The sequence below is a fragment of the Brassica rapa genome, chromosome A09 (assembly GCF_000309985.2).
Source record: "Brassica rapa cultivar Chiifu-401-42 chromosome A09, CAAS_Brap_v3.01, whole genome shotgun sequence".
Taxonomy (NCBI): domain Eukaryota; kingdom Viridiplantae; phylum Streptophyta; class Magnoliopsida; order Brassicales; family Brassicaceae; genus Brassica; species Brassica rapa.
This window is the reverse complement of record NC_024803.2, coordinates 44,058,697-44,072,197: the sequence shown is the minus strand read 5'-3', so window position 1 is coordinate 44,072,197 and position 13,501 is coordinate 44,058,697. Positions and strand designations below refer to the sequence as shown.

At 33.1% G+C, this 13,501-nt stretch overlaps 2 protein-coding genes across 2 annotated transcripts; one reads left to right on the top strand and one right to left on the bottom strand.

Moving 5' to 3' along the window:
• Window positions 1-61: 61 nt before the first annotated feature.
• LOC103843567 (pentatricopeptide repeat-containing protein At1g06143) lies at window positions 62-6,215 on the bottom strand. Its single transcript, XM_009120305.3, has one exon. It carries the CDS (start codon window positions 2,173-2,175, stop codon window positions 460-462), a length of 1,716 nt encoding a protein of 571 aa, XP_009118553.1. The 5' UTR covers window positions 2,176-6,215; the 3' UTR covers window positions 62-459.
• A 2,654-nt stretch (window positions 6,216-8,869) lies between these two features.
• Window positions 8,870-12,584, top strand: LOC103843566 (ethylene-responsive transcription factor ERF094). Its single transcript, XM_009120304.3, has one exon. It carries the CDS (start codon window positions 11,700-11,702, stop codon window positions 12,384-12,386), a length of 687 nt encoding a protein of 228 aa, XP_009118552.1. The 5' UTR covers window positions 8,870-11,699; the 3' UTR covers window positions 12,387-12,584.
• Window positions 12,585-13,501: the final 917 nt, after the last annotated feature.

Sequence of the window (13,501 nt, the reverse complement as noted above, 5' to 3'; positions counted from 1 at the left end):
ACCACTAAGCAAATGAACTTGGAAATTTCAAATGTCTCATAAAGCGAAAAATATATTCAAATAGATTAAAAATATTCAATTCACTAGTTTGATTCAGTCTTTACTCTCATAGACTCCACCAGAAAAACGAAGACATACACTTGTAGGTGTGAGTATGTAACATTAAATATACATGAATCAGTATATGAAATTTCAAAGAAATTCGTAACTCACAAATACATTACGACAGTGAGAAAAAAGACAGCTTATTAAATTTTAGTTTGTTTTGATATGTCATTATGTCTTGGGCTTTGACTTTGTGTTACGCGGCTAACATATATTTGACTTTTCTCGGGTGGCTATTCTACGGAACCAAGGCTCTGATGAATGGTGAACTGTGAAGATCTGGGTTTCTACACTAAAAACATCAATTTGATGAACATCTGGTGATGAAGTACAATGAGTAGCTTCTAGTAACTCCTAATATACACCTTCAGATTCCTGCATGTATCCAGCTAATCCCATCTGTTCAAATACCTCATCAAGCAACGAGTAAACCTCATTTGAAGCAGAGTGAGACTTATCAGCTGCAGCAAACATATGAACTCGTTTATCCAACTCAATCCAACTTGTCCCTGGACATAACTTTTCTATACCCAACCCTCTCATCCTTCCTCTCACCTCTGCGACATCTCTCCACTTGTTTTCTCCAGCATACATGCTAATTAAAAGTGAATAGTACCCACTGTTCCTCGGCTCCAAAACCATCAGTCTCTTAAACGCTACCTCAGCTATCTCTAAGTTCTTGTGAAGCCTGCACCCATCAAGCAACGCCCCCCAGATAACAGCATTTGGTTCAAACTCCATACTTTCAATCAACTCTAGAGCCTCTTGAATCAACCCGGCTTTGCTTAATAAAGCAACCATGCATCCGTAGTGTTCAATGTTAGAGACAATGGAGTAATCACTACTCATGCTACGGTATACTTTCTGCCCTTCTTCTACAAGACCAGCGTGAGTACAAGCGGTTAAAACACTAACGAAAGTGACTGCGTTAGGTTTGATCAACTCCACCTCCATCTTCTCAAGCATTCTCAGTGCTTCTCGTGCATAACCATGAGCCGCTAACCCTTCGATGATTGCATTCCAACAGAACAGATTCTTTTCAGGCAAATTAAAGAACACAAGAAGCGCTCGGTTCAAGCAGCCGCATTTGGAATACATATCCACCAATGCTGAGCCAATGTAGACATCAAGAACAAACCCGTTCTGCACCGTGTACATATGAACCTCTTTACCTATCTCCACCACTCCTAGATGCGCACAAGCGGAGATAACAGTCGACATAGTCACTTCATCAGGAACAATCCCTTTACCTTTCTCAGTCATTTTATAGAACACTGAGATCGCTTCTCTATACCTCTTGTTAAACGAGTAGCCTTTGATCATACTCGTCCATGTGATTATATCCTTCACAGGCATCTGATCAAACAATGACTCAGCTACTTCCACGTTACCTAATCTCATATACCCATCAATCAAACAGTTCCACGTGGCAACATTCTTCTCAGACATCCGGTTAGCTAACGCATTCGCAGAGTCCATATCAAAGTCTCTAACATAAGCAGAAACCATAGTAGTCCAAGTAAACTCATCTCTCTCAGGCATTTCATCGAACACCTTCCGTGCTTCCTCAATTCTACCCAATCCCGAGTAAAACACGATCAGAGTCGTCTGAATTTGAACATGGAAGCAAAACCCAAACTTCCAGATATGCGCGTGAACCGATTCACCAACCACACGATCGAAAAGAGACGCCTTTACGAGAGAAGAGTAAGTGTAGCTCGACGGAGAGACAGAGTCTCTGAGCATACGGACGTAGAGTTCGAGAGATCGAATCGGGAGAGAGCAAGTGAGGAAGCCTTTGATCAACGCGTTGTAGACGAAGACGTTGGGTTCCTGCATCTGGGTCATGGAGGAGAGAGCGAGATCGATGCGATTGAAGGAAGTGCAGGCAGTGATGAACTGGTTCATAAAGAAACAGTCTTGGTTTTGGCTGGTTTTGACCATTGCGGCTAGAGCTGAGTCTAAGAGCTTGGGGGATGAGCATTGCTTGATTAGCTGCAGAATAGGGAGGTTTTCGAGAAGTGAAGTTGAGCAACGTCGGAGGCTAGAGACGGTGGTCAGAGCATTCATGTAAGAATCTAAGGTTGTCGGTAAAGACACGACTTTAGTTTATTAAGAAGGCATAGAGACAAACTAGCGAAGACACTCCGGGAGAGACAGAGGGTTTAGACTTTATGAAAAAACAATTAAAAGAGGAAAGTCCAGTTTTGTGGCAACCTGTTAATTATAGGGCCTTTGGGTTTAAAGAGAGAGAGAGAGTCCATCATGTGCATTACTTTGTTGTTTTGGCCCTGCATGTGCAACAACTTAAAAAAAAAACTTTAAGCAAGCTATGATATGGTTACTTTCAAAATTTAAAATATTTTGATGAAAACTATCTGAGTTTTTGTGATTAATTAGTTACTAATAAAAAAATTTGCTCGATTTTCTTTCTCTTCACTTATGTTTTTCATTTTGGTAGATTATATTATGATGTGGCGTATCACTCCATCTTTTAATATGGTTAGTTGTTTTACAAAAAGTATCATACTAGTTTCTTTAGAAAAAGCCGCTATCACCATGTTATTGTTTTGTCTTGTGTCTCACTGGAACAACGAATTGGAGGGGAAGAACCGTAACACTCTTTGAGAGTTTTTAATTGGCTAATGTTAAAGCCTAATAAATTATATTGCTAGCTACTTGCCTAATTTTGATGCACAATTTAGATATAATAATAGTCAATCAGTTGATTTTTTTATATGTTAAACCAGATATAGATATGACGTAGCTGGGATTCATTCGATACGGTCATAACCATGTATCCCCACTTCAAATTATTTATGGCCACCAACGGCTAACGATGTTTCATTTATTGTTGTTTATCACTGCATACTTTCCACTTATATCATAATATATAAAAGAGGTAAATAAAAATAAGAAACAAGCTTCCAATTTTTTCGCGTGGCTGGCGACTAAATCATGCCCAAATAAATAGACACGTGATGGAATTGAAGGTGCATGCACTTTCTTGCTTTCCAGATGAGGAATTCAAGTCGAGCATGAAAAGAAAGATTCTCAGGACTAATTAAAAAACTCAAATTGCTATACGTAATTGACAACCCCATATAAACTCACAATGCTTTCATTTTATCTCTACTTGTAGTGTAGATTTTGGAATATATATAATTTTGTAAAATACTTACTTATATTAATTTAAACGCTCACTAAATTTAGACGAACGTAACCAAAAATGAATTTGACTATAAAATGATAAACGAAAATCACTAATATACGACGAAAGATAGAAATATAAAAAGGAGAAGAGATCCATAAAAAGGTTCATTTGAATCCTTAAACCATTATTCAAAAACCATGCATGTATATATATATATATATATATGTTCCAAAACTAATAGATAAGTGGGTTTGACCGACTGATTATCAGCTATTTTCTATAAAATTAATTCTAACATATACGTATTTCCAAACTATAATGTTTATGGTGTACTAATTTAGTGGTATTTAACTTGGAGTTCTTAAAATTTACTAGTTCAATTTTATTTAATTAAGAGAGAATTTTTATGCATAACACATAATACTATTGATGGTTGGACATAAACACAAGAAAATTTTATACTTCAAAGAGTTATATAGATATCAATTTTATGTCTTCATAGTTTTATCGAGATGAGAACATGCATTTATCAGTGTTCTAAATCATACATCAACACAAAAATCTTAAGTGGCTATCAAACTCAAATAAACTAAGACAATATTTTTCATAATTTCGGTAAACAAATCAAGAAAGCAACAAAAATTTGTAGCTTGAAAACACCAAAAATATTATTGTTATTTTTAAAATCTTTTTTTTTTGATCAAACAAGTTATTTTTAAAATTATCCATCATTTTTCCTTCTGCAAGTTGAACCATTATTGTAGATGATTGAAACCAACTACTTTATTTGCTGGAATTTAATAATTTCCCAATCAAACAATTTACCTTCCTTTCATTAAAGTTATTTAATTAGTAGGGACCGTAAATACTGATAGCATTGTATGTCTGAGTTTTCTTGGTCGAGAGGAAAAATAAAGGACTTTCTAACCTACATTTTAATATTACCAAATTAAATTGGTTCACCGTCGACGCTAGCAGGCCCGGGCAAAAAGAAAATTACATATATTACAAAAACAAATAAAATTTAAGAGAAAGAGTGTTCATGCACCCGTCTCCCTTCGCTCTTGCTAGATGTTATTATTGTATCCTCAAGTTGCGTTATAAGCCAATAATAATTCAATGGTCCACCACTGTAGGCTCATGCATCCCACTCAATTGATTTTACTTTAAAACCCAAATCTTTACATAACAATTTATTAGTCTGGTACATATCCTCTTACACTATTCTTAACTACGTTCTAAAACACTATTCCTAACCATCTTCTTAAGAAGTTGACCGAAAAAATTATCTTCTAATCAGAATGATTCATCTCTGGTGGTAAAAAGATTGCGGCTATAACTTCTGCCACTCGGATTCGATTTGCGCTGGGAGAGAATATTTACGATGCTTGGATTTCTGGTAAAAAGTGAAAAACACTTTTTTTGCCAAAAAAAATAAAATAAATTATCTTCTAAGTTTTTCTATGAGTATCACATATCCAGTTCTCAAAATGCAGACTTATCCTAGAATGATTCAATTCGAATATACATTCTTACAAAATTAAAAGCCTTGTCTCCATGCAAGTACCATAAATTGTTTGAAAAGAGACAATTTTAAGTTTGTAGCTCAAATCATAGTTGTATACTTTGTATTAAGAATCCAAACTCATGATATTTGTTGGAAACTTTTGAAGGTGAATTTGTGGGAAATTATTCTCCAAAACAATCTATTATTGTCAAAAGTAGTCAGATGGTATGGTGTATACACCTCACGCTGATAAAAAGGAACCATCAGTATTAATTTCAACAAAACAATCTATCTGGATTAATCTTATCAAATGCTTGAAAAATATTTTTGAAGTGAAGAAAGATCAACAATTTTATGAAATTGTTTTCATAGTTTAATAGTTATCTTGTTTAAATACACTTTTTCAAAATTTTGCAACAGAGGAAATGTATTCAATTATTTTTTTTGTTAAAATAATTTCCTCTGTGGCAAAAAAAAAAAAAGTAAGTCTCAAGATATATTGTAATCGTTGGGAGCTATTCTTTTTGGGATATTTCAGATAGTTCTCCACCTCATTATGGCATCTTGGTATATATATTTTTAGTAAAACACAGTCATAAGAGTTTATTTGCCAAAACGATCAAACTTTGGCCATTCGTTATTATCGTTTGTAATCAATAGAAAACCGTTTTGACAAAAAAAATCATTATATAATAACAAAAAACTGTGAGCATAGCTCCAACAGGATATATAAACTTTTTTCGTGATAACGATATGACATTGTATCAAGGGGTATGCACTTGGACAGTAGAGTCAATATCGACCTATTTTAGAGAATAAACCTTAGATTCTTTTATTTATTTTTCAAAAATTTGCTATTCCATCATTTTATTAATTTGTTAAACTAGGCTGTAAAATCTTAGGCTCAACCTTGTTTTAAGTATTTTTTTGCCTTGGTTGAACCTAACTGATCTCAACTCTCTTGTAAAATTCTACAAACATTTCATTGTATGAAATTCAAAATTTTGGCAAATATATATATTTATTGTCCATCTTTTTTGGGTGCCATTTGTGCTATCCATCTTATATCCAATACCTTAGGTTTTGAGGTTTGCATGCATATATGGTACGTAACAGAAACAAACACCCACTCTCTTACGCACAGTGTGACACTAAACACCAATTATTATTATTATTTTTTTTTTTAACACCAATTATTCGCACAACTATCTACAAAAATGACACTAAATTACATTCTTACATATCTAGGACCTGGTCTTGGATACACAACCTAAAGAATTGGCACAACAAAACCTCATTTAATCAAGTTCTGTACGTCTACCAAAACTTAGCACACATATATACGACACTACAAGAAAACAGCGACATACTGAGGGAAAAAATCGTTGGTATGTCGTCGGAATAACGCTATTCCGACGACATACCGACGAAAAAAGTCCTCGGAAATAACTCCTCGGAAATTCATTTTTCCTCGGAAATCCCTCGGAAATTTCCGACGGAATTCCGAGGAAATGAATTTCCGAGGAAATTCCGAGGACAACAAGTTCGTCGGAAAGTCCTCGGAATATTCCGAGGAAGATGTCGTCGGAATATCCCGAGGGATACACTTCCTCGGAATATTTCCAAAATTAAAAAAAAATATAAATTTATTTTTTTAAATTGAAATTCGAAAATATAAAATTAAAATTGAAATAGAAAACATATTTAAAATACAAAAAATAATAAAATAGCTTTTATAAATAAAAAAATGTTTTATAAATACAAAATTAGTTATAATAAATATAAATATGAAATCATCTTTTTATAAATACAAAATAGTTTTTATAAATACAAAAAATAATAAAATAGTGTTTATAAATCAAAAAAATGTTTTATAAATACAAAATTAGTTTTAATAAATATAAATATTTTTATAAATATGAAATCATCTTTTTATAAATATAAAATAGTTTTTATAAATACAAAAAATAATAAAATAGTATTTATAAATCAACAAAATGTTTTATAAATACAAAATTAGTTTTATAAATATAAATATTTTTATAGATATGAAATCATCTTTTTATAAATACAAAATAGCTTTTATAAATACAAAAAATAATAAAATAGTGTTTATAAATCAAAAAATGTTTTATAAATACAAAATTAGTTTTAAAATATGAAATCATCTTTTATAAATCCAAAAATCGAATTTATATACAAAAAACGTTTTTTATATTTAAAAATAGTTTTTATAAATACAAAAATAAAAAAAATAGTGTTTATAAATCAAAAAAATGTTTTATAAATACAAAATTAGTTTTAATAAATATAAATATTTTTATAAATATGAAATCATCTTTTATAAATCCGAAAATCGAATTTATATACAAAAAACGTTTTGTAAAATCGAATTTATATAGAAAAACGTTTTGTAAATACAAAAATAATAAAAAATTTATAAAAAAATTCTAAATCAATTCAACACAACCAAATCACAATTCTAAACCTATTACACAACAAATCACAATCCTATCCAATCACCCTAACAAAAATCTATCAAAAAACTTCTAAAATCATCAAATCTACTTAAGAACCTAACAAATAGGACATAAGAGAGTGGGATAAGGTCCTTACATGATTTGTAAGGGAATGGAGAGGATTCGCTGGAGATATCGTCGCCAGAGAAGGTGGAGAACGCCGGAAGGAGAGAGAGATCGCCGGAGAGGAAGAAGAGAGAAATGGGGAAGAAGATGTGTTCGAGTTTATAAAACCTAGGGTCCGACGGATATTTTCCGTCGGAATTTCCTCAGTATTTTCAATTTCAATTTTCGCGAAATATTTGGCGGCTTGTTTGCCCGGTTAAATGAAAATATTCCGAGGAAATTCCGACGGAAAAAGAATATCCGTCGGAATTTCCTCGGAATATTTTCATTAATTCGAGGAAAAAGAATATCATGTGCATGTATTTCTATAAATTTATATGGTTCCTCGGAATTTCCTCGGAATATTCCGAGGAAATTCCGAGGAACACATGTTTGGGGTTTCAAAACATCAATTTTTTTTGCCCTATATCATTTCTTATACAAATGCAATGCATACCATTGAGAAATCTTTGTATAGATGATCATAAACCATGAAATAACAAAATTTCAAAACGAATTGTAAGTATTCCCTTTACCGTTCATTAAAGTGTATAAGTGTTTCTCTTATGTTGTGGGGATTTCGTTCATACAATCGGAAAAGTGTTATATAAGTGTTTCACTTAAACAAATTTTGACTTCATAATCAGTCTAAGACACTTAATAGGGGTTATATAAGTGTTATTCAAACCGCAAAACTTTGTTTTCGGTTTAAAAACCCTACTTCCTCGGAAAAGCCTCGGAATATTCCGAGGAAATTCCGAGGAAAAACAAGTGTTCCTCGGAATTTCCTCGGAATATTCCGAGGCTTTTCCGAAGAAACAGAAACCCTAAAAGCAAAACCCTTAATCGTCGGAAAAGCCTCGGAATATTCCGAGGAAATTCCGAGGAACACTTGTTTTTCCTCGGAATTTCCTCGGAATATTCCGAGGCTTTTCCGAGGAAGTAGGGTTTTTAAACCGAAAACAACGTTTTGCGTTTTGAATAACACTTATATAACCCTTATTAAATGTCTTAGACTGATTATGAAGTCAAAAATTTGTTTAAGTGAAACACTTATATAACACTTTTCCGATTGTATGAACGAAATCCCCACAACATAAGAGAAACACTTATACACTTTAATGAACGGTAAAGGGAATACTTACAATTCGTTTTGAAATTTTGTTATTTAATGGTTTATGATCATCTATACAAAGATTCCTCAATGGTATGCATTGCATTTGTATAAGAAATGATATAGGGCAAAAAAATTTGATGTTTTGAAACCCCAAACATGTGTTCCTCGGAATTTCCTCGGAATATTCCGAGGAAATTCCGAGGAACCATATAAATTTATAGAAATTCCGAAAAAATATGATTTTCTCGGTATTTCATCGGTATATTCCGAAGAAATATGATTTCCTCGGTATTTCCTCGGAATATTCCGAGGAAATATGATTTCCTCGGAATTTCCTCGGTATATTCCGAGGAAATTCCGAGGAACCCCAAATTTTGGGTTTCCTCGGAATTTCCTCGGAAATTCGTCGGAATATTCCGAGGATCTCATTTTCCGTCAGAATGTCCGTCAGAATTACGCTGTTTTCTTGTAGTGCGAGTTACATAAAAACGTTGAGTATTACTGTATAATGTATCGGGTATTTGTCGCAAACTGCTAGAGCAAATGAAGATAAACAAAAGATATTATATCAGATTGATCGCTTAAGTTTTGAAAAATGCAAGATTTTCCATTCTACAGACCAGCTGACACTTTCAAATAATCTATATAGAGTTGTCGTTGAGAGGTCCAATGATTCTTTTGTACGCTTAGAAATCGAACCTTCTCATCTACTGTCAATTTATTAGGTTTCAACTTGCAGCCAAGCGACCCCGCATCAGTCTAATCAGTCGTCTCTTCTGATTATATGGGGTATTGTCATCCTTATTGAAAGTCAGAACTTTCTTTTTCATATTTAAGAAAGTTTTACTATTCTAATTATCTGCCAACCACTATGATATGATCGTAACTAACTTACATATAATTAGAACTCCGCACACTAAGTAACACTTGTCATACTACAATTTTTTTTAACGCTAGTTTATTATATTATCTATAACATAGATAATTTTATAACCAATAATTTTATTTATTTTATAACGATTCACAGTTAAATATATCATTCTAAATCGTCCTATGAAGATGATTCTACATACATCATGTTAAATATATTATGTAATATTTTTTTGTTAATTTGCATTTTTCACTTTTCTATAACTCAAATTCAGTTCTTATTGTTTAAAATATTAACTAACTTCAATCAAACCAATAGACTAAGAGAACTTCCATTATTATACTAGGAATCCAAATCCTAGTTTAGTACGCAATTCCCGTTGATTTTAATGGTTTAAGTTCGAACTCGTAACTTTGGTTGTTTTTAAACAAAAAAAAATAAGGAATCATTAGTACACAACTGATTTACTGCTATTGATTTTGACCATTCTTTTTACATTGTGTTTTTGTTTACTGAAATGTTTGTATAATGGCTAAAAATTACTAATTCGTATGTAAATAATGTAATGCATGGAGGTGGACGCTTAATGATGTGATATAGGGACAAGTCATAACAAGTGTTGAAAATACATTTATACCAGCAATAACAGTGAAAATAGAAGCTCTGGGATCTGTACATTATAGTATTATAACGCTCCAATCATAGAGGCGGCGGCGACGAAACCTGAGCCAATACAACTTCTTCATCTTGTAACAGAAAACATAGTCAATTCCGTGAAGCGCGAATATTATTATGTGGCAGTCAATCTTTATACCCCGACAAGACTACCCTCCTGCAAAACAATTTGACCAAAATATACCTCGTTTGATAAATCTATTATCAGTTTGTAATTACTTTTAGCCTTTGTAATGAAGAATTATATATTCTAGTTACATTTGATGATGATCAAAATGACAGTATATATTTTTGGCAAAAAAGCAGTATATTTCTACTATACATCATTCATCGAAGGTTTTATTAAGTTGTTTTACATATATAATTTCTGGTACACCGTGAAAAACACTCGGAACATGTGGAAAAAAACATAATAATAAACTAATATTATAACATGTGAAGAAACATAATAATAAAGTAATATTATAAATAACTTGCATGGAGACGTTGAAAAAACCAATGATTCTTATCAGCTGTTTGTCGCATGTTTGACCCATTTAGCCGCATATTTGTAATCACTATTGTCAGTAAAACAAATCTTGCATATTAAAATTGATATGTTTTGTATAAAATATATTGTTTGTTTGACCAAAAAAAACACATATATTGTTAGTTTGTTACTATGCATGTGCTATATAAACGATTTATCTATTTAAGATACAATGTAGCGGTTTAATGTTAGCATTCTACAAGTTACTCGAGTTATTATACTAGTGTGTTGCAGGCTGTGATCAAATGGTAGATGAAACCTGGGAATGTGCTAAAACATCCTCCAAAATCTGAGTGTCTTTAAACAATCAGACTTGAAATTTAGTGTATGTAATTAGTACATTAACATGTAAAATCTTATTTCTGACATTAGTTAGAAAACATTCAAAATTTGAAGTAGACATATAATGTTTTTTTAAAGGCAAGACATATAATGGCTCTTCAGAAAAAATCATTTATGTAGTACTAACTACGTTACTATCTTTTTACCGAAAAAAAAACTACGTTACTATCAAATGAATATAATCCGATATAATATAAAGAATCGTTATATTATTTGTTCAAATTCGGATCACATTTTGATGTTTCGTTTAAATTCTTATCTCGTATTCTCTTCCATTATATGCTAACTATAGTAATTAAGATGTAGCCATAACGACATCTCGAGAAACAAACGCCAACATGGCAAATATATGCCATGTCAACAAATGGGTGACCTCATGTATTTTGTCGGAAACACGCCGCCGTACGTCATTCCCTCAAACTTGGTCTTGTCCCACGTGGAACAATGCACCCACCTCTGTGTTATCGTATTAGAGATAGATCCTATTACGTATTTTACCTTCTTTTTTTGGCTTGTTTCTCTTATATTATCTTTTTGCATGGCCCCATTTTCCATTTTTTTTTAAATGGTTATTGAGTTTTTTGGGAGGCAGCCTTGTTATTGATTGGTTGCAATGAAATAAATATATATTAAATTATTATTATATTATTAATAGCTCCCTTATTAAAATATCTAATCAGTTCCCCATCTCGTGTATATATATCCCATGTATTTTCCAAGTTTATAGCCACTTAATATAGAGATCTTAAGAAGAAAATCGTTAAAAAGATTGTAAATGGAGTATCAAACTAGCTTCTTCTACGAAAACCAAGCTCAAGAGTTTTCACCGGAGAACTCTTGTTCAACAAACTCATGGAGCTCACAAGAATCATTCTTGTGGGAAGAGAGTTTCTTACATGATCAATCATTTAGCCCTTCCTACTACTCTGACGACTTCTTAGCATTTGGATCATCACTCATCAAGGAAGAAGAGGGAGAAGACACCGTGGTGGCCTTGGAGGAGGAGGAGAGGTCATACAGAGGAGTGAGGACGAGGCCGTGGGGGAAATACGCAGCCGAGATAAGAGACTCAACGAGGAAAGGGATAAGAGTGTGGCTCGGGACGTTCGACACTGCGGAAGAGGCTGCCCTTGCTTATGATCAGGCAGCTTTCGCTTTGAAAGGTGACCTTGCGGTACTCAACTTCCCCGTAGATGTTGTTAGGGACTCTCTCCAGAAGATGGAGGATGTAAATTTCGATAACGGAGAGTCTCCGGTGATAGCTTTGAAGAGAAAACATTCCATGAGAAACCGACCCAGAGGAAAGAAGAAGTCTTCTCCATCTTCCTCTTCCTCTTCGTCATCATCTTCAAGAAGTAGAATACAAAGTGTTGCTATGAAGCAAGAAAGTACTACAACACTTGTAGTTTTTGAGGATTTGGGTGCTGAGTATTTAGAAGAACTTATGAGATCGTGTTCATGATCATCTCTCTTTTTACAATAATATGAGATTTAAGTGACCTCTGATTTTTATAATAGTTTTTATTGTTGTCGGATTTTGGAAGGGCTGTGATGGAGATGTTGGAAGTGTATAGACAAGTGGTCTACCGTTGCGTTATTGTTGGAAAGCATGTATTATGAATTATCTAATACTACGTAAATCACTATACCTTAATGCTTATTTTCTTATAATATATTTGTTAATCCAAGTTGATCTTATCTTTTAAATATCCGAGAAAAAGTTGTTAAAAGGAAACCCAAATCCAGTATAAAGATAACTTTGTATTCTAATCACAAAGTCAAGGCTAGAACAAAATTTTTTTTATCTCTAACCAAATCACATGATTGATTAGGATTCATGCTTGGTTGTCTATAATCACAAACTGGAATATATTTATCAAAGAATTGATCACAAACCTTCATGTTGAACAACAAGCTGCGTTGCTCGGCTGCTAAGTGGTGAGGTAAGCTCAAGTTGATCAAACACTTAATTTGGAAACGAGCTTGATAGTAACTTGGTTTCCTATGACTAGTTCATCAACCTCCATGACGTGATGTTAAAACCCAAAAAAGCTCAATCTATAAGTAGTAACATTAATAGAAACATTATATACTAATGTGATTATTAATGATCATTATTGAAGTAGTTAATAGTAGAACACACATTAATCAGTGGAGTAGCTTCCATGTATTGTTTCTCCAACACTTCCATATCTGTTCTCGAAGTTTATTACTTGAAGAAGAAGTTAGGTCTATAAGTAAGTAACTAATCCTCGGTGGGATTTGGAATTAGGTTCTTTAAGTCACCAATCCTGTCTTTGAAGTGAACTCTTCTCTCACGTTCTGTAGGAAAAACTTTCCTCTTTCTAGAACCTTTACGGCCAAGACCATTCTCAGGGTTGTTAGTTGTTAGTATGTGATACATATGCTGGACCTTGAAAGTTCTGGGGCATTGAACTATGGAGTTGGTGATCACAACTAGGAGTAGCATCTTGGTTGTTAGTTGAAACTTTCCTCTTTCTAGAACCTTTACGGCCAAGACCATTCTCAGGGTTGTTAGTTGTTAGTATGTGATACATATGCTGGACCTTGAAAGTT